Raw genomic sequence first — 23,915 nt, 5'->3', positions numbered from 1 at the left:
GAAGGACAGATGGAAGGAAGAAGAGGAGGAAAGACAGAAGGAAGGAAGGGAGGAAGGAAGGAACAAAGAAAGGATAAAAGGAAGGGAGGAAGGACAGATGGAAGGAAGGAAAAGAACACAGGAAGGAAAGTGGGCCGGATCGCACCCCTCGGCGGGCTGGTTTTGGCCCACGGGCCGCATGTTTGACTCTCCTGGTCTAGAATCAATATAGCTGCTTATCAACCTAAATAATGTTTTACTAAAATCTCTTCATAGTCTCTTCATCTGATATTTCACCTCCAACTTATCACATAACTATCAGCTGGCTTTAGAAAAACATGTACACATGGTCTAAAGCACCCGTGAGGAGGCGTGCACATTCTGGTTTTTATAAATACAAGTTTAATGTGCGGGAAATGGTGAATGCAGAGTTTTTGTGTGTCTGCATTGATTATGCATGACGTGGCCCCTGGTGAGGAGAGGAGAGGAGAGGCGAGGAGAGGAGAGGAGAGGAGAGGAGAGGTGAGGAGAGGTGAGGAGAGGAGAGTGGAGGAGAGGAGAGGAGAGTGGAGGAGAGGAGAGGAGAGGAGAGTGGTTCTACTATTGTACACTGACACATGTGTAATATGGACTCTGATTATCCTTTAACCCTCCTGTTGTCCTCAGGTCAAGGAAGAAAGCAAGGAAAGAAGGAAGGGAGGAGGGAGGAAGGAGAGAAGGAAGGAGGAAGGGCAGAGGGAAGGAGGAAGGAAGGAAGGAAGGCAGGAGGAAGGAAGGACGGAAGGAGAGAAGGAAGGTATGAAGGAAGGAAGCAGAGAGGAAGGAAGGAAGGAGGAAGGAATGAAGTAAGGAAGGAGAGAAGGAAGGAAATGGTGAATGCAGAGTTTTTGTGTGTCTGCATTGATTATGCATGACGTGGCCCCTGGTGAGGAGAGGAGAGGAGAGGAGAGGAGAGGAGAGAAGAGAAGAGAAGAGAAGAGAAGAGAAGAGAAGAGAAGAGAAGAGAAGAGGAGAGGAGAGGAGAGGAGAGGAGAGGAAAGGAGAGTGGTTCTACTATTGTACACTGACACATGTGTAATATGGACTCTGATTATCCTTTAACCCTCCTGTTGTCCTCAGGTCAAGGAAGAAAGCAAGGAAGGAAGGAAAGAAGGAAGGGAGGAGGGAGGAAGGAGAGAAGGAAGGAGGAAGGGCAGAGGGAAGGAGGAAGGAAGGAAGGAAGGAAGGAAGGAAGGAAAGAAGGAAGGGAGGAGGGAGGAAAGAGAGAAGGAAGGAGGAAGGGCAGAGGGAAGGAGGAAGGAAGGAAGGAAGGAAGGAAGGAAGGAAGGAAGGAAGGAAGGAAGGAAGGAAGGAAGGAAGGGAGGAAAGAAGGCAGGAGGGAGGAAGGAGAGAAGGAAGGGATGAAGGAAGGAAGGAGAGAGGAAGGAAGGAAGGAGGAAGGAATGAAGTAAGGAAGGAGAGAAGGAAGGAAATGGTGAATGCAGAGTTTTTGTGTGTCTGCATTGATTATGCATGACGTGGCCCCTGGAGAGGAGAGGAGAGGAGAGGAGAGGAGAGGAGAGGGGAGGGGAGGGGAGGAGAGGAGAGGAGAGGAGAGGAGAGGAGAGGAGAGGAGAGGAGAGGAGAGGAGAGGAGAGGAGAGGAGAGGGGAGGGGAGGGGAGGGGAGGGGAGGGGAGGAGAGGAGAGGAGAGGAGAGGAGAGGAGAGGAGAGGAGAGGAGAGGAGAGGAGAGGAGAGGAGAGGAGAGGAGAGGAGAGGAGAGGAGAGGAGAGAGGAGAGCAGACAGGAGAGCAGAGAGGAGAGAGGAGAGGAGAGGAGAGGACTCTGGAGAGGAGAGGAGAGAAGAGGAGAGAAGAGAAGAGAAGAGAAGAGAAGAGGAGAGGAGAGGAGAGGAGAGGAGAGGAGAGGAGAGGAGAGGAGAGGAGAGTGGTTCTACTATTGTACACTGAAGCTCTGGCAGTCTTCACAAAACGCTCAAATAATTACATATCACAGCTATTCAGCAAAGGAATATTTACAATATCAGGAAACTCACAAAAAAGCCTTAGAGTAATAATTTTTTTTGGTGAGCTGCTAAATAGCTTATTGCTGTGTTTTTATTTTGTTTTCTTCTTCTTTGTGTTTTTATTTGATTTTATGTCCCCGCAGCATTTTCTGTTTATCCTTTTGTGTCTTATTAGGATTATGTTTGTGTCATAATGTAATTACAAATAAACCCCAGGGAACAATACTGTATCCTGTGTCTATGTGTCCAAATATATATATATATATAAATCCTCCTCAGCATCCAGACAGTTGATAATACTCACCTCAGACAGGTGGTGTCAGTGAGAGGTTTCTGACTGACAAACAGGCTCTCTGCTCTCAGACGCTCTGTCGTTGCTACGGTTTCACTCAGCTGCCGATCCAAGTCTGTGGAAGTCAAGAGCAATAAATCAAACACACAATGATTTCCCTGAAACAAGACAGGCACGTATTGTACTTGCAAGGTGCATTGTTCAGACATTTGCTAGGGTGGAGGAGAACAGTCGAACTTCCTCCTCCTCCTCTACCTCCTCCTCCTCTTCCTCCTCCTCCTCGTCCTCCGCCCGCCACCATCATCACCTTTTAGAGATGTTCTTGAAAAAGGCATTTAAAGTGCAGGGCGGCTGTGCTCAGACCAACATTATGACTGCATTATAAAAAGTCAGCCTCTTTATTCATTTCAATGAGACTGCTGCTGCGTTGGCTCAGTGACAGAGAGGGCAAAAACAAATTGTAGGGTTGGCCAACAAAAAAAAAAAGAAAACTTGGCTCGACTTTCAGCAAAGCAATGTGACATCATCCATCTGTCAGTCAAATACGTACAAGTGCACTTTACTAGTAGAATATTTTGTGACTTATATTCAGAGTATTCAGGACAGAGGATAAAAATGATTGTTGTGATAACTTTGTGAAATAATGTCTCAACCAGTGATGCAGTAATATGAACTCTGATTATCCTTTAACCCTCCTGTTGTCCTCAGGTCAAGGAAGAAAGGAAGGAAGGAAAGAAGGAAGGGAGGAGGGAGGAAGGAGAGAAGGAAGGAGGAAGGAAGGAAGGAAGGAAGGGAGGGAGGAAAGAATGCAGGAGGAAGGAAGGACGGAAGGAGAGAAGGAAGGAAGGAAGGACGGACGGACGGAGGGAAGGCGGGAGGAAGTAAGGAGGAGAAGGAAGGGATGAAGGAAAGGAGGAAGTGAGGAAGGAAGGAAGGAAGGAGAGGAGGAAAGGAGGAAGGAAGGAAGGAAGGAAGGAAGGAAGGAAGGAAGGACGGACGGACGGACGGAAGGAAGGACGGAGGGAAGGCGGGAGGAAGTAAGGAAGGAGGAGAAGGAAGGGATGAAGGGATGAAGGAAAGGAGAAAGTGAGGAAGGAAGTGAGGAAATAAGGAAGGGAGGAGGGAGGGAGGATGAAGGAAGGAGAGAGGAAGGAAGGAAGGACGGAGGGAAGGCAGGAGGAAGGAAGGAAGGAAGGAGAGAACGAAGGGATGAAGGAAAGGGGGAAGTGAGGAAGGAAGGACGGAGGGAAGGCAGGAAGGAAGGAAGGAAGGAAGGGAGGGAGGAAAGAAGGAACAGTCAAAAGAGATGGGGTCAATTTGACCCGTGAGGACGACAGGAAGTTTAAACACATGTATTTATAACTAACTATAAATCAAATGACATCATGGACTCGTGCTTTTGTCACACATCAGGTGAACTTTAGTTTTTTTACCTTTCCAGATGTTTTTGAGGCCTTGTAACTGGAGCTGGAGCTCTCTCTTCTCTTCCTGTACGGAGCTCATGTGACTGTTCCTCTGGCTCATGATCTCCATCTCTGATTATTGAGGGGGACAAGTTGAGTTGAGTTGGGTTAGGCCTCAAGAATCATCATCATCATCATCATCATCATCATCATCAGTGAGTATGAATAGTCTGTTGGCTTGAACTATATTTAATACATTTAATTTAAACTGGTTCTGCTCAATCAAAAGTGCAATCTGTGCATTTTTGAAATTCACTTTATCTCTATGAGCAATCAGAGACTGCATTTCCCTTGAGCTCAGACATAAGTTAAAGTCAGCTTTATGGTCAGTTCTAGGCTTAAACATACAATATACTGCTTTTCTATAAACTATTGATGATTTAATTTATGTACAAATACTCACCATATAATATTTGTTGGTTACAATTGTACTTATTAATATTCTGCTCTTTACTTAAGCTTACCTTCAAGTTGTCTTCAAACTGCATTTTACTCAAGGCTCAAAACTTTTCTTTTTTAAAAAAAAACTCCTTTTAACCCTCCTGTTGTCCTCGAGTCAAGGAAGGAAAGGGAGGAAGGGAGGAAGAAGGAAGGAAAGGAAGGAGTAAGGAAGGAAAGGAGGGAGGAAGAAAGGGAGGAAAGGTGAGGAGGGAGAGAGGAAGGGAGGAAAGGAAAGAAGGAAGGAAAAGGATGGAAGGGAGGAAAGGAAGGAAGGAAAGGAGGGAAGAAAGGAAAGGAAAGAAGGAAGGAAAGGAGGGAGGGAGGAAGGAAGAAGGAAGGAGGGAGCAAAGAAGGAAGGGAGGAGGGAAGGAAAGAAGGAAGGGAGGAGGGAAGGAAGGAAGGAAGGAGGGAAGGAAAGAATGAGAGAAGGAATGAAGAAAGGAAGTAAAGAAAGAAGGAACAGTCAAAACAGACGGGGTCAATTTGACCCGGGAGCAGGACAGGAAGGTTAATCATTATATTTTACCACACACACATCAATGGTGAGTTATCTCCATTAAACTCCAAAATCTTTACATTCACATTTTTATGATTTATTTTAGCTCATTAAAGAGTCCAGATGGTTGCTATTTAAACCTAATTTTAGTTTTTGAATATTCTAAGTATCTTTTCCAATATAATAAAATGTTTACAGTCAGTCAGTCTATCCCCACATACTGTAAATTCAACCCAGACTCTTTCTGAAACCATACTGACTATTTCATCACCGTGTCAGCATGTCAGGGACTTTGAACATCATTAAAATGGTTCTACGTATATTACTACTTCCTTCATCTACTTAATGCTATATAATATACCAAGACCATAACCAATCATTTAAAAATGAGCAGTCACATCTGTGTTATACAACATCTGTCTACTGTGACAACAGCACAATAAATAATAGTCTTTTATGACCTTGGTATAACGAGTCCACCTCCCTCTGCAGGTTCAGGATCTCAGTGTGCTTTTGGCTCCTGAACACTGTCTCACTGTTTCCTTGAAGACTGAATTCACTGTTAAAGCGTGAAATCTCCTGAAGGAAGTGTTCCTGTTCTTCTTTAGACTCCTTCTTTATCTTGGCCTGGTATGAATAGAAAGACCAAAGGGAAATATTCACCAACAATGATAGGAATACAACAGCTTCCAATGCTACGACTACTACCTTTACTGCTACTATGTAAGGTATTAATAGTATCATTTTAACTCAATCTGTAGCTTTAAGGCAGTCAAACTCATTTTTATTAAAGGGCCACAAACAGCCCAATTTGATCTCATGTGGGCCGGACCATTAAAAAGATGGAAGGAAGGAAGGAAGGAAGGAAGGAAGGAAGGAAGGAAGGAAGGAAGGAAGGAAAAGAGGGAAGGCAGAAAGGGAGGAAGGACAAAAGGAAGAAAGGTGGGAAGGAAAGAATAAAAGTGAGGAGGGAAGAAAGAAAAGAAAGGAAGGAAAGATGAAAGGGAGAAGGAAAAATGGAAGGTTGGGTGGAAGGAAGGAAGGAAGGAAAGAGGGAAGGAAGGAAGATGGGAAGGAAGGAAGGAAGGAAGGAAGGAAGGAAGGAAGGAAGGAAGGGAGGAAGGACAAATGGAAGAAAGGTGGGAAGGAAAGAAAAGGAGAAGGAAGGAAAGAATAAAAGTGAGGAGGGAAGAAAGAAATAAAAAGGAAGGAAAGATGAAAGGGAGAAGGAAAAATGGAAGGATGGGTGGCAGGAAGGCAGGAAGGAAAGAGGGAAGGAAGGAAGGAAGGAAAAAAAGACAGGAAGGAAAGACAAAAGGAAGGAAGGAAGGAGGGAAGGAAGAAAGGAAGGAAGGAAGGAAGGAAGGAAGGAAGGACAAAAAAATTGCAAATTAGCAGCTTTGCTATAATCCGGCATATTTACAGAGATGTTTTAATATCGATGTTCATCAATATGCACCGTCCCTATCCAAAAATAAAGTATTCTACTTCTTCTTCTTCTTGTTATTATTAAGCAATGTTTCAGATTTCAGGGGCCTTGTGTCCTTTCCTACTTCACTATCGTGCTCATTGTGCTCATTGTGCTTTATTATGTTGTTTTTCAAACCATAACCAGAGAGGAAGGGGAGCAGTTTGGGGTTATGTGGGATTATTATGGGTTTGGGGTTGTGCCTAAAATATGACCAACGAGCGAGTCCCTCAAGATGAGCTTTTATGTGCTGATTCATTTTTGCTTTTCTTTGGTTTCAGCTTCACAACTGGAAGAATTAGTTTTGTTTTTTTAGTATTATTTTAAAGCTAGTTTAGTTTGGCTCTGGACTGTCGGTTTCAACCCCGGCTCTGAAATCCTCCCGGGTCAAATTGACCTCGTCTGTTTTGACTGTTCCTTCTTTCCTCCCTTCCTTCCGTCTGTCCTTCCTCCCTCCTTCTCTCTTTCTTTCATTCCTCTCTTTCCTCCCTTACTTCCTTCCTTCTCTCCTTCCTTCCTCCCTCTCTCCTTTCTTTTCTTTCTTTCCTCCCTCCTTCCAACCTTCCTTTCCTTCCTTCTTCTTCCCTTCCATCCTTCTGTCCTTCTTCCTCCCTTCCTTCCTTTCCTCCCTCCCTCCTTCCTTCTCTCTTTCTTTCCTCCTACCTTCCATTACCTTCCTTCTTTCCTCTGCCCTTCTTTCCTTCTCTCCTTCCTTCCTTTCTACCTTCCCTCCTTCCTTCCTTTCTCCCTCCTTTCCTTCCTTCCTTCCTTTCTACCTTCCCTCCTTCCTTCCCTACTTCCTCCCTCCCTCCCTCCTTCCCTTCCTTCCTTCTCTCTTTCTTTCCTCCTACCTTCCATTACCTTTCTTCTTTCCTCTGCCCTTCTTTCCTTCTCTTCTTCTTCTCTCCTGTTGTCCTCAAGTCAAGGAAGGAAGTTAGGAAGGGAGGAAGAAGGAAGGAAGGGAGGAAGAAGGACAGAAGGATGTAAGGGAGGAAAGGAGGGAGGAAGGAAGGAAGTCCTCCCTCCTTTCCTCCTTTCCTCCCTTCCATCCTTCTTCCTTCTTCCTCCCTTCCTAACTTCCTTCCTTGACTCGAGGACAACAGGAGCCATAAAAAACTGATTTATTGACTATTTATTGCATAGATATTTGAAATGCATTAAAACATGTTGCTGTTCTGACAGACACTGATTACCTGTATCAGCATGTAAAGTAAACAGACTCCATTATATCCAGCAGCAGGTATATACCCAGCATGAGATGTAAATACTTTCGTTCAGGGCTTCAACCTACGAGACGTTCCCCGAGGCCGTTCTTCTGGCAGAGCAGCTCCTCAATTTGTTTCAACATCTGGTCTTCACATTTCTTCATGAGATCACGCTGCAGCTTCAACGCAGATAACCGCTGAGCCTGGAGCGCCAAGAAATGAGAGGTGGGTTAAGACACACAGTCTGACAGACACATGTAGAGAGAGGAGAGGAGAGGGGAGATACATCGCTGATATGTTACAGGTGAGAGATATGTTACTGATCCCAGAGGAGGAGAAAGGAGATGAGATGAAAGTTAGGGTTAGGGATGGACAGCTGGAGCACAATAAATAAAGATTAATTGCATAGTATTGCTTGTGACTGTGTATTGCTGATTGTAATTAAAAATAGGGCTGGGCCGATATGCTTTTGTGGCGATTCGATTCTCTAATAACGATTTTTGGGTCCTGATTCGCTTTAAATTGCGATTCTGATTAAACAAGTAAATTCTTTTCCTTTCTCCTTCCTCCCTCCCTCCCTCCCTCCCTCCCTCCCTCCTTCCTTCCTTTCCTTTCCTCTTTTCCTTCCTTCGTTCTTCCCTTCCTTCCTTCTTCCTTCCTTCCTTCGTTCCTCCCTCCTTTCCTTCCTTCCTTGACTCAAGGACAAGAGGAAGGTTAAACAAGTCATATTTACAAAAATCAATACACACAAACTGTGAACCTGCCCTCACAAAAAACATTCTCATCCACCAGCATCTTACAATAATCTAAACTGCTACATTTAGCTGCTCTTTAGAAAATTAAAAAATAACTAACTAACTAAATAAATATATAAATAAATTTAAAAAAAAATAAAAATAAAAATAAATTCTTGGGATGTGCAGGTGGTCGAGTGGTTGGAGCGCATGCCATATACGCAGCCGACCCCGGTTCGAATCCCGATCGGAGCTCCTTTGCTGCAAGTCACCCCCCCCCCCCCTCTCTCCCATGTTTCCTGTCTGTCTACTGCTTAATAAAAGGCGTCTATGCCAACAAAATCTTAAAAAAAAAAAAATTAAAAATTGATTCTTGTATGAGAATCGATTTTTAAAAATTGCCAGAAAAAAATCGCGATTAATATAAAAATTGTTTTTTTTTGGCCCAGCCCTAATTAAAAACCTGTGTGGATTTCTTTTTTAACATACCTCTATATATATCTATATATCTATATACCGCTCACTTTCAAACTTTTCCTTGTTTACTTCCTTTCATCTCTCCATCCTGTGTAATTATACTGCACATCACAAAAGAAAGACAATTGCCAAATTAAAGTATATATATATATAGGAAGGAAAAAGCTCTTCAAAAGTTACCTTAGGCATGACTTAAGGTACAATTTAAGAGTCTGTTACTGCAGGAAGTGAGCTTATTGTTTCTCACATGGTAAGTGGAGAGGAGCTCAATTCATTTCCAGTGAGCACAATCATCTCCCCTGCTTCTTTGTAAGCACCGTAATTATCTTAAGACAGCTCTTATAAACCGTAAGACATCGTACCACACAAGCTGTAAACACACTGTGCTCAAAACACACCCTGCAACTATCTGTGAAATGCAAACAACGTCTCAATATTATATTCTTAATAGGTCACAAAAGGTTCCTTGTTTCTTTGTGTTTGTAGATAATACACAGACACAGATACGACGGTGTGTATTCAGTTCTTTTTGATCTGATGTGCACTTTTACAACACGCAGGAGGAAGTTGGTGATATTTTCTAAAAAGGTCAACGTGCCTGCCTGCCTGCCTGCCTGCCTGCCTCCGACATCATATCTCACACATGCTAAAAGGTTTCACTAATGTTATCCGGTGGAAATTAGCCATTGATTTTTACAGTGGCACTAGCGATCGATCCTTTGCGCTGTGGATCAAACGGATGGGAGAGATTAAGTGTGTTAAATCATAAAGCAAATCAGCTCATCAATATGCCAATATGCTCCACTTCAGCTCGTGTGTCACTGCCACTCATATCGTGCTGCTGCTGCTGCTGCTGCTGCTGCTTCAGGGTGAAGCTATCGGTGCTGCTGCTGTTTGGGTTAGCTTAGGTTTTTACATTTTATTTTGAGGCAAGGGGTGTCAAACATGCGGGGCGCAGGCTAGAAGAGGCCAGCCAAGGGGTGCAGTCCGGCCCACTTTCCTTCCTGTGTTCTTTTCCTTCCTTCCATGTGTCTTTCCTAGCTTTCTCCTTTCTTCCTTCCTCCCTTTCTTCCTTCTGTCCTTCCTTCCTACCTTCCTTTTTTCCTTTCTGTTCCTTCCTTTCTTCCATCTGTCCTTCCTTCCTCCCTTCCTTCCCTTTTTCCTTTCTTCCTTCCTCCCTTCCTTCCATCTGTCTGTCCTTCCTACCTTTCTTCCTTTGTGTTCTTCCTTCCTCCCTTCCTTCTTTCCTTCCTCCCTTTCTTCCGTCTGTCTGTCTTTCCTACCTTTCTTCCTTTGTGATCTTCCTTCCTCTCTTCCTTCTTTCCTTTCTACCTTCCTTCCTACCTTTCTTCCCTCCTTCCTTTTGTCTGTCTTTCTTTCCTTCCCTTCTTGTTTCCTTCCAAACTTCTTTCCGTCTGTCCTTCCTTCTGTCTGTCCTTCCTACCTTTCTTCCCTCCTTCCTTTTGTCTATCTTTCCTTCCTTCCCTTCTTATTTCCTTCCTTCCTTCCTTCCTTCCTTCCTTCCTTCCTTCCTTCCTTCCATCTTTTTAATGATCCGGCCCACATGAGATCAGATTGGTCTGTATGTGGCCCTTGAATGAAAATGAATTTGACCCCGCTGCCTTAAAAGCATTACAATGACAGCAGAATTACATATTTTGCCACTAGCAGCAATAATGTGGAGTACTCAGTAACATAAGCACTTATTTAGAGTTTAAAGTCAAACTGAATGTTATGCCATCATGTAAATTAAGGTGATAACTGGATCAATTAAATCTCACCTTCTCATCAAGCTCCTCACTGATCGTCTCATACTTTTCTGTGGCAGTCTTGATCTTCTCATTGCATCTGATTATGGCTACTTTAACTGTAATTGACACAACATTTAATCCACTAACTAAAAAATCAGCATTTGTTATGTCAGTATGATTTCAGGACACTCAAAAAATGCCAATGTTAGAAAGAAATAAACAATAGAGATATATATTGAAGCCCATTTCTTCCATGTGATGAAAAAATAGATCTTGTAAGTCAATATAATGAGAAACTGTCTCAAAATAATGACTTAGTATCATTATTTTGAGATATGAAGTAATTATTTTGGGTTACTAATGCATTATTTTGGGTAGTATCTCATTGTTTTGTGATATAAAGTCCTTATTTTGAGATAATATCTCATTATTTTGAGTTACTAATGTTTTATGTTGGGTAGTATCTCATTATTTTGAGTTACTAATGTTTTATGTTGGGTAGTATCTCATTATTTTGTGATATTAAGTCATTATTCTGAGTAACTAATGCATTATTTTGGGTAGTATCTCATTATTTGGGAGATTAAGTCATTATTTTGTGATACTGAATCATTATTGTGACGGCCCTAGGTCTCAGTAGTAACTAGGTTAGTCTGCCTTTGCTCTTCTCCTCCCAGACGTCTGGTTCCTCCCACCTCATCAAAGGATTGAGTTCACCTGTTGGGAGCCTTTTTAAAGAAAACATTTCAAGATGGCGTCCCTTTTCTCTCTCCCTGCCCTCCTGGAAGACCTTTTTGCGTTTTTGATTGTGTTGAAAGTGGCCTTAGTTCATGTTGTTGTAACTCATGTTAGAGTTAAAACTCTTAGTTTATTGAATTTGTTATGTTTATTAAATTACTCATTTAATTTGAGCTATTACTGTCCTCACTTCTTTGTTACACTCTTAACGAACAGGGCATAACATTATTTTTGAAAGAGTTTCAAGTCATTATTTTCATATAGTTTTTCACTGGAGATATTAAGTCCTTATTTTGAGATAGTTTCCCATTATATTGAGATATCAAACCCTTATTTCGACATCATTACTTTAATTTCTCATTATTTTGAGATACAGTTTTATTGTTTTGAGAGATAAGTCCTTATTTTGACTGAAACTTTCTCATTATAATGACTTGCATATATATTTTTTCATCACATTGGCGGAAACGGACTTCTATACCTTTTTATAAATGAAATGAAAACATTAACGTCAGAGAGCAGTTAAAACGCCTTGTAGCATTAGCTCACATTAGCCTAGCATGCTAACTCAGCTCAGTAACTCAGTTCAGTGTCATTAGCCTATCCTGCTAACTCAGCCCAGTGTCGTTAGCCTAGCCCGCTAACTCAGCCCAGTGTCGTTAGCCTAGCCCGCTAACTCAGCTCATTGTCATTAGCCTAGCCCGCTAACTCAGCTCAGTATCATTAGCCTAGCATGCTAACTCAGCTCAGGGTCATTAGCCTAGCATGCTAACTCAGCTCAGTATCATTAGCCTAGCATGTCCTCACCTTCTTTGAATCTCTGCGTTTGCTCTGTTAGTTGTTGTTCAGTGAATAGGATTTGTTGAAACAGCGTGTCCAGACTCATATTGGAGTGGCTCAAGATAAACAAAACACATCAAGTCATCCACCTCCTACATGAAGGTAAATTACAGCCACTTTCAACCTGTAAGCTATCTCAGTTGTACTCAGTGAGGTGGCTGTGTTGCACTTGTTGGTCTCTGCTTGTATAAATAAGTTAAGATAAACTGATATTTTGAAGGATTTATAAAATTGCCTGGCAGTCTTTTTTCCTAACAAGTGAAAAACAACTGCAGAAAAATACATTATTAAAATTAATGCAATCATTTAACCAACAGTACATGTTTAATGCTGTATGGATTTGTGGATAGTATGTCATCACATTATAGGAAATACACATTCCTTTATTGCATTAAAGTTAAGAAAAAAGGGGCAAAGAAACATGTAATGGGACATGTCAGTAATGACAGCTCCTGAGGGTTAATCTTTGTTCTTCAAATCAAACATTAGAAGGCAAAACTCTCTGTTAATGAGCTCAAGCACTTTTCCTTATAGCCTCAATAATTCATTCACTCCCAGACTGTCAGATATCTACTATGAATAATAACCAGTGGTGGAAGAAGCATTTAGACCTTTTACTTAAGCAAAAGTACACAAGTGTTATGAGCTTGATGTAGTTAAATATTGCAGTAAAAGTACTGCAGTATTATGAGTGATGTAGTATGCAGTATTACAGTAAAAGTACTGCAGTATTATAGTGATGTAGTATGCAGTATTACAGTAAAAGTACTGCAGTATTATGAGTGATGTAGTATGCAGTATTACAGTAAAAGTACTGCAGTATTATGAGTGATGTAGTATGCAGTATTACAGTAAAAGTACTGCAGTATTATGAGTGATGTAGTATGCAGTATTACAGTAAAAGTACTGCAGTATTATGATTGATGTAGTATGCAGTATTACAGTAAAAGTACTGCAGTATTATGAGTGATGTAGTATGCAGTATTACAGTAAAAATACTGCAGTATTATGAGTAATGTACGGTAGTATGCAGTATTACAGTAAAAGTACTGCAGTATTATGAGTGATGTACGGTAGTATGCAGTATTACAGTAAAAGTACTGCAGTATTATGAGTGATGTAGTATACAGTATTACAGTAAAAGTACTGCAGTATTATAGTGATGTAGTATGCAGTATTACAGTAAAAGTACTGCAGTATTATGAGTGATGTAGTATGCAGTATTACAGTAAAAGTACTGCAGTATTATGAGTGATGTAGTATGCAGTATTACAGTAAAAGTACTGCAGTATTATAGTGATGTAGTATGCAGTATTACAGTAAAAGTACTGCAGTATTATGAGTGATGTAGTATGCAGTATTACAGTAAAAGTACTGCAGTATTATGAGTGATGTAGTATGCAGTATTACAGTAAAAGTACTGCAGTATTATGAGTGATGTAGTATGCAGTATTACAGTAAAAGTACTGCAGTATTATGAGTGATGTAGTATGCAGTATTACAGTAAAAGTACTGCAGTATTATGAGTGATGTAGTATGCAGTATTACAGTAAAAGTACTGCTGTATTATGAGTGATGTCGTATACAGTATTACAGTAAAAGTACTGCAGTATTATGAGTGATGTAGTATGCAGTATTACAGTAAAAGTACTGCAGTATTATGAGTGATGTAGTATGCAGTATTACAGTAAAAGTAGTGATATATTATTATATATGACATCATTAGATTATTAATAGTGAAGCATCAGTGTTCATCATCATCACAATCATCATGTTACTGTTGTAGCTGCTGGAGGTGGAGCTAATTTACAGTACTACAGTTAGCTAGTTTAGTCCAGTGGTTCCCAACCTAGGGGTGGGGCCCCTCCAAAGGGTCAGCAGAAAAATGTGAGGGGTGGTGAGATGATTAATGGGAGAGGAAAGAAGAAAAAACAAAGTTCTGATACACACTGCTTTACTGGTTTCATCTTTAACAAGGTGTTGTATTTTAAAAGCTTGCTGTATCATCCATTGTGTCAAATATTCATCTGAAAAGTGACTAAAGCTGCAAAGATCAACACAGATCAATATGAAATGAAATTGTACACAAACTCTAAACCACATCTGCAGAGTCAAAGTTCATATTCATAGACCAGAAGTTTTGGAAATATTGATGATCCAGTGACTCCAATGTTGGCTGTGGACCATAATCGGCCATTTCGGTAACCTTTGCCCCCCCCTCAATCTGAGTCAATAAATTCACCTGTCACAGCTTTCTGCCTTCAGTTCTGGGTCAGAAATGTTTAAATTCAGTGGTCATGGCATTAAGGGGAACACTGATTTAGCTTTGCTCTCTAGCAGGTCATCTCACTGTTGTGTATATATTTTTACTAAGATGTATAATATCATAAAGTTTAGATACTGTGTGTATGAAAAAAAGGTGGGTTAGGGTTATCTGTTGTTTTATAATGTGCTTTCCTTCCTTCCTTGTCACATTGTCAGAGGGAAAAAAACAACAACAAGTGTTTTTCTAATATTAATGAACAGGTGGTGGTAGAGGGTGGTGCAAACCCCGCCGTCTGAACGGAGCTCGCAGCAGACATCGGCATGAGGAATCTGACTGATACCATCTGAAAGGTAGGAGGATGAGCCAGAGACATGTTTGTTTGTTTGTTTGTTTGTCAGAAGAAGAAGAAGTTTAAGTTTTTTAGCCCCTGGCTGTGAGGACATTATGTCTGGCTCTCATTTCATCAAAGGGGTATTTATAGGGGGGGGGGGGGGGTATGGTTAACCCTCCTGTTGTCCTCAGGTCAAGGAAGGAAGGAAAGGAGTAAAGAAGGAAGGGATGGAGGGAGGGAGTAAGGAAGGAAGGGGGGAAGGGATGGAGGGAGTAAGGAGGAAAAGAGAAAGGAGGGAAGGAAGGAAGGAAGGAAGGAAGGAAGGAAAGAAAGGAATAAAGAGTAAAAGAGGAAGGAAGGAAGGAAGGAGAGAATGAAGGAGAGGAGTAAGGAGGAAAAGAGGAAGGAAGGAAGGCGAGAAGGAAGGAAAGGAGTAAGGAGTAAAAGAGGAAGGAAGGAAGAGAGAATTAAGGAGAGGAGTAAGGAGGAAAAGAGGAAGGAAGGAAGGCGAGAAGGAAGGAAGGAAAGGAGTATGGAAGGAGGAGGGGAGTAGGGAGGAAGGGAAGGAGTAAGGAGTAAAATAGGAAGGAAGGAAGGAAAGGAGGAAAGGAAGGAAAAGAGGAAGGAAGGAAGGAAGGAAGGAAGAAAGGGGGATGGAGGAAGGAAGGAAGGAAGGAAAGAAGGAAGGAAAGAAGGAACAGTCAAACAGTCAAACAGACGGGGTCAATTTGACCCGGGAGGACGACAGGAGGGTTAAGGTCAGCATTTTGGAAAAGGATGGTGGTACTGTAGATCGGACGAGCAACCGGATCAGGCATGCATGATAATATCTGCAGATCATCAGTGTTGGTATAACGACGAGCACCTCAGAGCCAAAGGAATCACTCAGGAAAAAAAACAAAACAAAGACTGAAATTTGCAGAATAAAGAACATTTTCCTCGATGTAGGCAGCTCCAGATTTTGTCAAATTAAATGTGGACTACTCTGGTCTTTCACAGAGGGCAGGGCTCAGGCATGAAGGATACGCCAAAGGGCTGCAGAGGTGTTCAAATGGTAAAAATGGTTTCTGCTCGTTTGTTGTTGATGTTAAATAATATTTGATATACAGAATGCTGAGGTGCTGAAGAGCTGAGCCAAACTCCCTGAAGCCGATGTGTTCGACAATGGAGGGTTGGTATGTGCTCATTTCTTATCAATTGTTCGGTGTGTTACAGTTAGCTGTTGAAGTAGTACATTTTTTAGCACCACCTACAGGTGAAATAATATGAAATGCTACAGACTTGTTCAGCATCTCTGTCTAAATCAGCCCCAACTGTGAACATTTTTAAATCCAGGTTAAAAACATTTCTCTTCTCCTGAGCTTATGATTGAGCTCTTATTTTAAAGCACTTTATATTTTAATCTTTCATTTGCACTCTATGTCTTTTTAATGATTTTAAAGCTAATTTATTATTTTATGCTGCAATCTTATATTTAATGCTCTATTCTAGTATTTTATTTATGTCTTTCTATTTTTCTGTACTTTGTTTTTATTATGGGGGGGGGGGGGGTTAATTGTATGTTTTAATGTTTCTGTTTTATGTAAAGCACATTGAGTTGCCATTGTGTATGAAATGCGCTATATAAATAAAACTGCCTTGCCTTGCCTTACTCTGTGCAACCTTACTGAATTTGGTTACTTTATCATGTATTCTTTAGAGGTTTAGTTATAAATAAATGTCTTCAGTTATGAGAAAGAAAGTTGTCTGTGCTCTTTGGGAGTAGAAGACAGAGGTCAGTGTGTTGCAAAAAGAACTGATTAACTGATTAATTAAATGTTTTCCCTTCAGTGGAAGGGTGGTGCCCTATCAAACGAATGCAAGAATTAATTTAAAAGTAGTGTTACTTTTACACTTGGGACCTGGCAGGAGAGATGTACATAATTAGTGTGTCTGCCAATATCTAACTGAGATGGAAATAGGCTTTGTGTGCTTTCACTTTCAGGAGGTTTTAGAAGGGTGAAGCCAGTTTATCAACACATATAACTAAAAGCATTTAAAACAAATTAAGAAACGACATTTGCAAATATATCCTACAGTTGCAGTAAATGTCAGTGATCTGTTCATTTTTAATCAAATAAAATGCAATAGAAGGATTTGAATTAACAAGGTCTGTGTGTGTGTGTGTGTGTGTGTGTGTGTGTGTGTGTGTGTGTGTGTGTGTGTGTGTGTGTGTGTGTGTGTGTGTGTGTGTGTGTGTGTGTGTGTGTGTGTGTGTGTGTGTGTGTGTGTGTTTCCATATTAGCACTGACAGATAATGAAGGCTGCTCTTCCCATCACTGCCAATATGAAGGATTGTGCACTGAGGAGACCATCGCCCCATCCCTTCCTCTGCCAGGGTCTCAGCTGCTGGACAGGTGGACAGGTAAAAGCTGCCAGCAGAGCAACAGAAACCACCAGCTACCGTTATCCTGATGACTTAGCCGACTGTTATTGCAAAGTCAATGATGGTGTTTGTGACAAGCAATGCAACACGTCTATTTTACTGCTAGGACGGCGGCCATTGCTCCCTGGCTTTGTTGCACAGACCTTCACTGCTGGCATGCTATGAGTCCTACAACAATATTGACTGTGTGACAGCTTTGACTGCAAAAAGTGAGTTTACTTTCACTGTTCACAGGCTTCCCTTTAGTTTTATTTCTGTTCTGATCTGAGAAGTTTGAGCTGATCTCTCTGTTTGTGTTTTCTTTAGTCAAATGCATGAAACCTACAGTATGAACCATTACGCTGATGAAAAGTGGGACCAGGGCTGCAGCACAGAGGAGTGTGGCTGAGATGGCTGGGATGGCTGGGATGGCTGGGACTACGTAAAGGAGATGATGCTGATGATGTCTCGGTTCTTGTGGTCCTATTTTCTCCACACGAGTTAGGACCAGAGTGCAGAAGCCATGATGATGCGTCTCTACACCCACTGTGAGCCAAGACGGAAGCAGGAGCTGCAGCCTCAGCCTCAGCAGGAGGTCATCGGGTCAGTTTTCATGTATATTTATATGCAGATTGTTCATTACGCTATAAATACTTGCTTCTTCTTCTGTGCACCTGTAGCTTCACAGTGCATCTGGAAATAGATAACCGTCTGTGCTCTCACGTCTCTGAGGACTGTTTCCTCTACAGCAGACTGAGTTCCTCAGAGACTGTCAGATGTAGAAAAGCTCTACTTCCGATACCGCTGTGAGTAGGGCTACTTAACCCTCCTGTTGTCCTCAGGTCAAGGAAGGAAGGAAGGAAGGAAGGGAGGGAGGGAGTAAGGAGGGAGGGAAGGAAGGAAGGAAGGAAGGGAGGGAGGAAGGAAGGAAGGGAGTAAGGAGGGAGGGAGGAAAGGAGGATAGAAGGAAGGGAGGGAGGGAGGAAGGAAGGAGGGACAGGAGGGAGGAAAGAAGGAAGAAAAGGAAGGGAGGAAAGGAAAGAAGGAAGGGAGGAAAAGAAGAATGAAGTAAGGAGAGAAGGAAGGAAGGAAGGAAGGGAGTAAGGAGGGAGAGACTAAAAGAGGAAGGAAGTAAGGAGAGAAGGAAGGGAGGAAAGAAGGAAAAGAGGAGGGAAAGGAAGGAAGCAAGGAAGGATGGATGGATGGAAGGAAGCGAGGAAAGAAATATAGAAGGAGGAGGTAGCAAAGAAAGAGGGAAGGAGGGGAAGAACAAAGGAAAAATACAGGAGGGTTAAAGAAAACACCAAAAGGCGATATGGAATATTATATAAAAGCGATATGATAGTTAAAGCCACAATAACCTTCTAACTATGTAAACTTCTGATTTAACTATGCAAGCTGTCACAGTCTTTATGAATGTGAGAGCTCACCCACTAATAAAGAGTGACGATGACTGATACACTATCTGAAGAGAAGCATTTTATAATTCTCTGTGTGACAAAGTAAAAGCAGGAAGTAATTTGCAGCAGCGTTCCAGCTCCGTCTCCAAATGTGCTTTAGCTTTCTTCAGAGCTGTTATGTTTTATTAGTTATTAGTTTTTTATATCTTAAACTGTCTACACAAGACAACTCACATTAGATATTTATGCAGTACAACTTTATGTAGGATGTTAAAGGAGAAATATGTAACACTGACAGCAAGTGTTTAAAATGGGTATTGGAAAGAGTCGCCCCCCTCCGCCCCCCGCCTCCCTCGTCTCCTCCTCCTCAGACTCAACGCTCATGCAGGTTTTTAGGGTCGGGTAGAATCTATCTCAGTTTGTTTACTTACTTCCAAACATTGGCGTGCTGTATTTGCATGCCAGTGTTTAATATCTTGCAACCTGGAGTGTCGAATTGGACGTCAACTTCATCTCAAATACATGAAATGACCACGACCTGTTAACGCAGCATCATGTGGTGTCAGCACGTAATGTATTAAAATGACTGTGCAATGGGGGGAAGTTGCAAAAAGAGTTTCCTTAATCTCTGATAACATATCATGGTCATTTTATGAGTTAGCACAGTAAATATATTGCATATCAGTCCTTTTTAAAGTTGTAAACTCGAAATTTCTGGTCTCACATTATCTAGAAGCATGTGTTAAAAGTTTCAGGAGCGAAGACGTCATTTTTTTTTCCAAAAGACCCAAACTGCTCGACAACTAAGAAAAGCAGCCAACTGCAGAACAGCATCGTAAGATTTTATCACTGAGCTGAAGAATCAAGGCATTTCGAGGAGAGCCGCAATTTGCCTGTCTTTTATACGGATGGCTATGATGTAGAAAACTGCACGGTCCATGTCATAAATGTTATGAAAGTCTCTCTAAGGTGCACTGAGAAATGAAGCTTTGCAAGTATTTGAAAACTGTATGCAAGTTAACTTTAGATATTAAGTGTTCCCTTTTTCCTCTGTGTTCAAACTGAGTGAGTTTTTTTGGAGTTTTTTTTTTTTGCACAGAAAGTGTCGAGGCTTGCAGTTTTCCTTTTCCTATCTTCAGACCTTTAGGTAAGGTAAGGTAAGCAGTGCCTTTTCATGAGTGTTACCCAGTTACACAGCCCATTGTAGTCTCACTCTTTTACTGCTTGCTGTAACCATGCTAGCAGCAACTGAGAGAACTTCCCTATTCCTGGGTGTTTGCAGTGGGTCATAAACAGTAGCATACACCAAGATTAGCAAGAAGGCTTGGAGCATGGCCTTTCTGTGTGGAGTTTGAATGTTCTCTCTGCAGTGTTGTGCACAAGGGGGGGGGGGGGGTTTATCTCTCCTGTAATGAATCATTTAAATGCAAATATCTCAGCATTTAAAATAATATAATTACTAAGTTACATGTGTGCACTTCAGTTTATACATACAGTAAGAAGTTAAGTAAATTAGTATGACTTCCCCACATAAACTCCATTCATGAAATCATCAAATTTGACCCTGCAGCAAAAATATTTGGCCCTTTGATGAATATTTTGACTTTCATAGTTCACGTCAAAACTTTTAAAATCATTTTTCACAAATCTACAAATAACCAAATAAACACAAAGCTCCTGTAAATCCCAGTTATTGTCATATATCCTTGTTACATCTCATCCTGCCCCCCCCAAACCAGCAGAAGCATTAAAACATGCTATCTGTGAAATTCAATATTTTTTGATGGTGGAAAAGAAACACTGTGTTGATTTAAGTTTCCCTTTTTATATACAGTATTTAAGAGTGTTTTAAATCAGTTTCATTCTTAAATAAATTACAAGAAATAAACGTACAGTATAAACCTGCATTTCCACTGCAAAGAAAAATTCTTAAAAACCGACTCACCGTTGAACTTAATTGACCCCTGCTAGTAAACTATTGGTGGTAAAAGGCAAACACACACACACACACACACACACACACTAACTTCTCTGCTCTTCATAACACAGTGTTAGCGGTTACATCAATGTTAGCTAACACTAGTCACTTAAACTGCCATTGATCAGTCTCTCCCTCCACTTGAGTGCAAAACCATAAAGCGTTACATCACCTCTCTGTTGCAGGAAGCCAACGCTCGGAGCACAGATGCATAGATTTATCAGAGAATTACTGACTCTGACCAATTTTCCCGTTTCACCCACTGGGACACAAAAAGCTTCTGATCCAGTGCCATGAAGCACATTACAGTGTGAAACATTAAATGACCGAGGGACTAAATAATTCAGACATTCATTTGCAAAATTAATATCAGATATTGATTGAGGCTTTTCATAAATCACCAGACCAAGCCTTCGCCCAGACTGGCAATGTTCCCTTTGGAGACTTTACAGCAGCACAGTCATCAAATTGTGAGCCTGATGTTCATTTGTAGCCATTTTTTATCTCTTTTTCAGTGATGTTTTCTGTAAAAATAGCGGTGGACAGTGGACGTTGGCCTGTTTTTATATCTATTTAACAAAAAATTGAAAGTCATTCTGAAAAGTGGCAGGATTGATTCATCGTACCTAACTAATCATGACTTCCTTTTTCAATGAGGGATTATTCAGTGGTGCTCAAATAAGCTATTTCATCCCATCTCTGAATGAAGCTGCTCTGTCTGTGTGTGTGTGTGTGTGTGTGTGCGTGTGTGTGTGTGTGTGTGTGTGTGTGTGTGTGTGTGTGTGTGTGTGTGTGTTGATTTACTGTGGTGGGCGCCGGCCGGCATTCTTGATTGATTCAGAGTCTTTAATGCAGAGAGAGGCTCATTGACAGAGTCTGGTCCCATGTATTTGACCAAGTGAATTAGCCTCTGAAAGAGCGTATAGGCAATCAATGAGCTGTGGGAAGAGTTACAGGATGCATGATGCAGCGTCCCTGTTATTACAATCATGCTGTTTGTTTGTTTGTCATATTTTCTGTTCATTTGACAACTAATTGATCAAAACACAAGTGCTGAAAATGTGACTCAGTTTGAATTTTCAATGCAGCATAAATCAACCAATATGACATCTGTGGTGAAAAGTAGCTAAATACACTAAAGTACACATACTTGTACTTCACTTGAGTATTTCCATTTGATGCTACTTTATACTTCTAGGGTTATGTACTGTAGTACTTTTACTGTAATACTGCATACTACATCACTCATAATACTGCAGTACTTTTACTGCAACTCTGCATACTACATCACTCATAATACTGCAGTACTTTTACTGTGATACTGCATACTACAGTACTCATAATACTGCAGTACTTTTATTGTAATACTGCATACTACAGTACTCATAATACTGCAGTACTTTTACTGTAATACTGCAGTACTTTTACTGTAATACTGCATACTACATCACTCATAATACTGCAGTACTTTTACTGTAATACTGCATACTACATCACTCATAATACTGCAGTACTTTTACTGTAATACTGCATACTACATCACTCATAATACTGCAGTACCTTTACTGTAATACTGCATACTACATCACTCATAATACTGTAGTACTTTTACTGTAATACTGCATACTACATCACTCATAATACTGCAGTACTTTTACTGTAATACTGCATACTACATCACTCATAATACTGCAGTACTTTTACTGTAATACTGCAGTATTTTTACTGTAATACTGCATCACTCATAATACTGCAGTACTTTTACTATAATACTGCATACTACATCACTATAATACTGCAGTACTTTTACTGTAATACTGCATACTACATCACTCATAATACTGCAGTACTTTTACTGTAATACTGCATACTACATCACTCATAATACTGCAGTACTTTTACTGTAATACTGCATACTACATCACTCATAATACTGCAGTACTTTTACTGTAACACTGCATACTACATCACGCATTATACTGCAGTACTTTTACTGTAATACTGCATACTGCATCACTCATAATACTGCAATACTTTTACTTTAATACTGCGTACTACATCACTCATAATACTGCAGTACTTTTACTGTAATACTGCATACTACATCACTCATAATACTGCAGTACTTTTACTGTAATCCTGCATACTACATCACTATAATACTGCAGTACTTTTACTGTAATACTACATCACTCATAATACTGCAGTACTTTTACTGTAATACTGCAGTACTTTTACTGTAATAGTGCATACTACATCACTTATAATACTGCAGTACTTTTATTATAATACTGCATACTACATCACTCATAATACTGCAGTACTTTTACTGTAATACTGCATACTACATCACTCATAATACTGCAGTACTTTTACTGTAATGCTGCATACTACATCACTCATAATCCTGCAGTACTTTTACTGTAATACTGCATACTACATCACTTATAATACTGCAGTACTTTTACTGTAATACTGCATACTACATCACTCATAATACTGCAGTACTTTTACTTTAATACTGCATACTACATCACTCATAATACTGCAGTACTTTTACTGTAATACTGCATACTACATCACTCATAATACTGCAGTACTTTTACTGTAATACTGCATACTACATCACTCATAACACTGCAGTACTTTTACTGCAATACTGCATACTACATCACTCATAATACTGCAGTACTTTTACTGCAATACTGCATACTACACTCATAATACTGCAGTACTTTTACTGTAATGCTGCATACGACATCACTCATAATACTGCAGTACTTTTACTGTAATACTGCATACTACATCACTTATAATACTGCAGTACTTTTACTGTAATACTGCATACTACATCACTATAATACTGCAGTACTTTTACTAAAGAGAGATTTGTCATGCAGGACTTTAACTTGTAATGGAGTATTTGTGTTGCATTGGTAATTAAATAGTTAAATAATCTGAATACTGAATACCACCACAGTTTATAGCAGCTATAGTTTAAACATAAAATAAAAGGAAATAAAAGGCCTTCCTACACAACAGTGACCTTTACTGTAAAACCACCAACAGATGGCGACAGTCACACAGTGTCCACTCTCTTCTGTGTGGACTGAGGGCAGCTTCTCCTCAGCGCTGCGCTCATTTGACATGTAAGCCTATCAGGAAACGTGCTGCCGAGCTTATACTTCATGTCACCCTGAAGTGAGTCATTATCAGATACCCGACATCCTTCAGTCTTTATGGGCTGCAGATATTATAACACTTGGGATTAACTTTGCAGTAAGAAAAAAAAAGAAAAGGCAAAAAAAAAAGAAAGGGGGAGGAGCCTCAGACACATATGCTTGAAATGTCATGATTATGTGCAGCAGTGTGAGTATAGTGTGAATTATGTCCTTGCATTTTCTAACTCAAGTGGCACTCCAGTTAAGAGGGGATTTAGATCTGACAAATTACCATATAAGCTCCTCCACATGTTGCTATATTAATCATGTCATAAAAAATGCACTCCAGTCATGCCCTTTGCCCCCTCTGCCTGTCAGTGCTCTTATACTGAAATGTAAAACCAGGCCACACACACACACACACACATACACACATACACACACACACACACACACACACACACACACACACACACACACATATTA

General features: G+C 40.7%; 1 protein-coding gene across 1 annotated transcript; it reads right to left on the bottom strand.

Annotated features, from left to right (window-relative positions):
- Positions 1–2,258: 2,258 nt before the first annotated feature.
- Positions 2,259–11,935, bottom strand: ccdc172 (coiled-coil domain containing 172). Its single transcript, XM_053333686.1, has 6 exons — positions 11,857–11,935; positions 10,342–10,427; positions 7,436–7,552; positions 5,138–5,303; positions 3,710–3,811; positions 2,259–2,391 (listed from the first exon to the last, which is right to left on the bottom strand). Exons 1-6 carry the CDS (start codon positions 11,933–11,935, stop codon positions 2,285–2,287), a joined length of 657 nt encoding a protein of 218 aa, XP_053189661.1. The 3' UTR covers positions 2,259–2,284.
- Between the last annotated feature and the right edge of the window lie 11,980 nt (positions 11,936–23,915).

Source organism: Scomber japonicus, chromosome 14 (assembly GCF_027409825.1).
Source record: "Scomber japonicus isolate fScoJap1 chromosome 14, fScoJap1.pri, whole genome shotgun sequence".
Taxonomy (NCBI): Eukaryota; Metazoa; Chordata; class Actinopteri; order Scombriformes; family Scombridae; genus Scomber; species Scomber japonicus.
This window is presented reverse-complemented; position numbering and strand designations above follow the sequence as displayed.

What these genes read in the sequence shown, in the direction of transcription:
- ccdc172 (XM_053333686.1), bottom strand. Translation starts at nt 11,935, where the DNA reads ATGAGTCTGGACACGCTGTTTCAACAAATCCTATTCACTGAACAACAA. An exon ending in GTGAGGAGCTTGATGAGAAG is followed by an intron (nt 7,553 to 10,341) that starts GTGAGATTTAAT and finishes TTGGCGCTCCAG; the next exon opens with GCTCAGCGGTTATCTGCGTT. An exon ending in CCTCAAAAACATCTGGAAAG is followed by an intron (nt 2,392 to 3,709) that starts GTAAAAAAACTA and finishes TGACTTCCACAG; the next exon opens with ACTTGGATCGGCAGCTGAGT.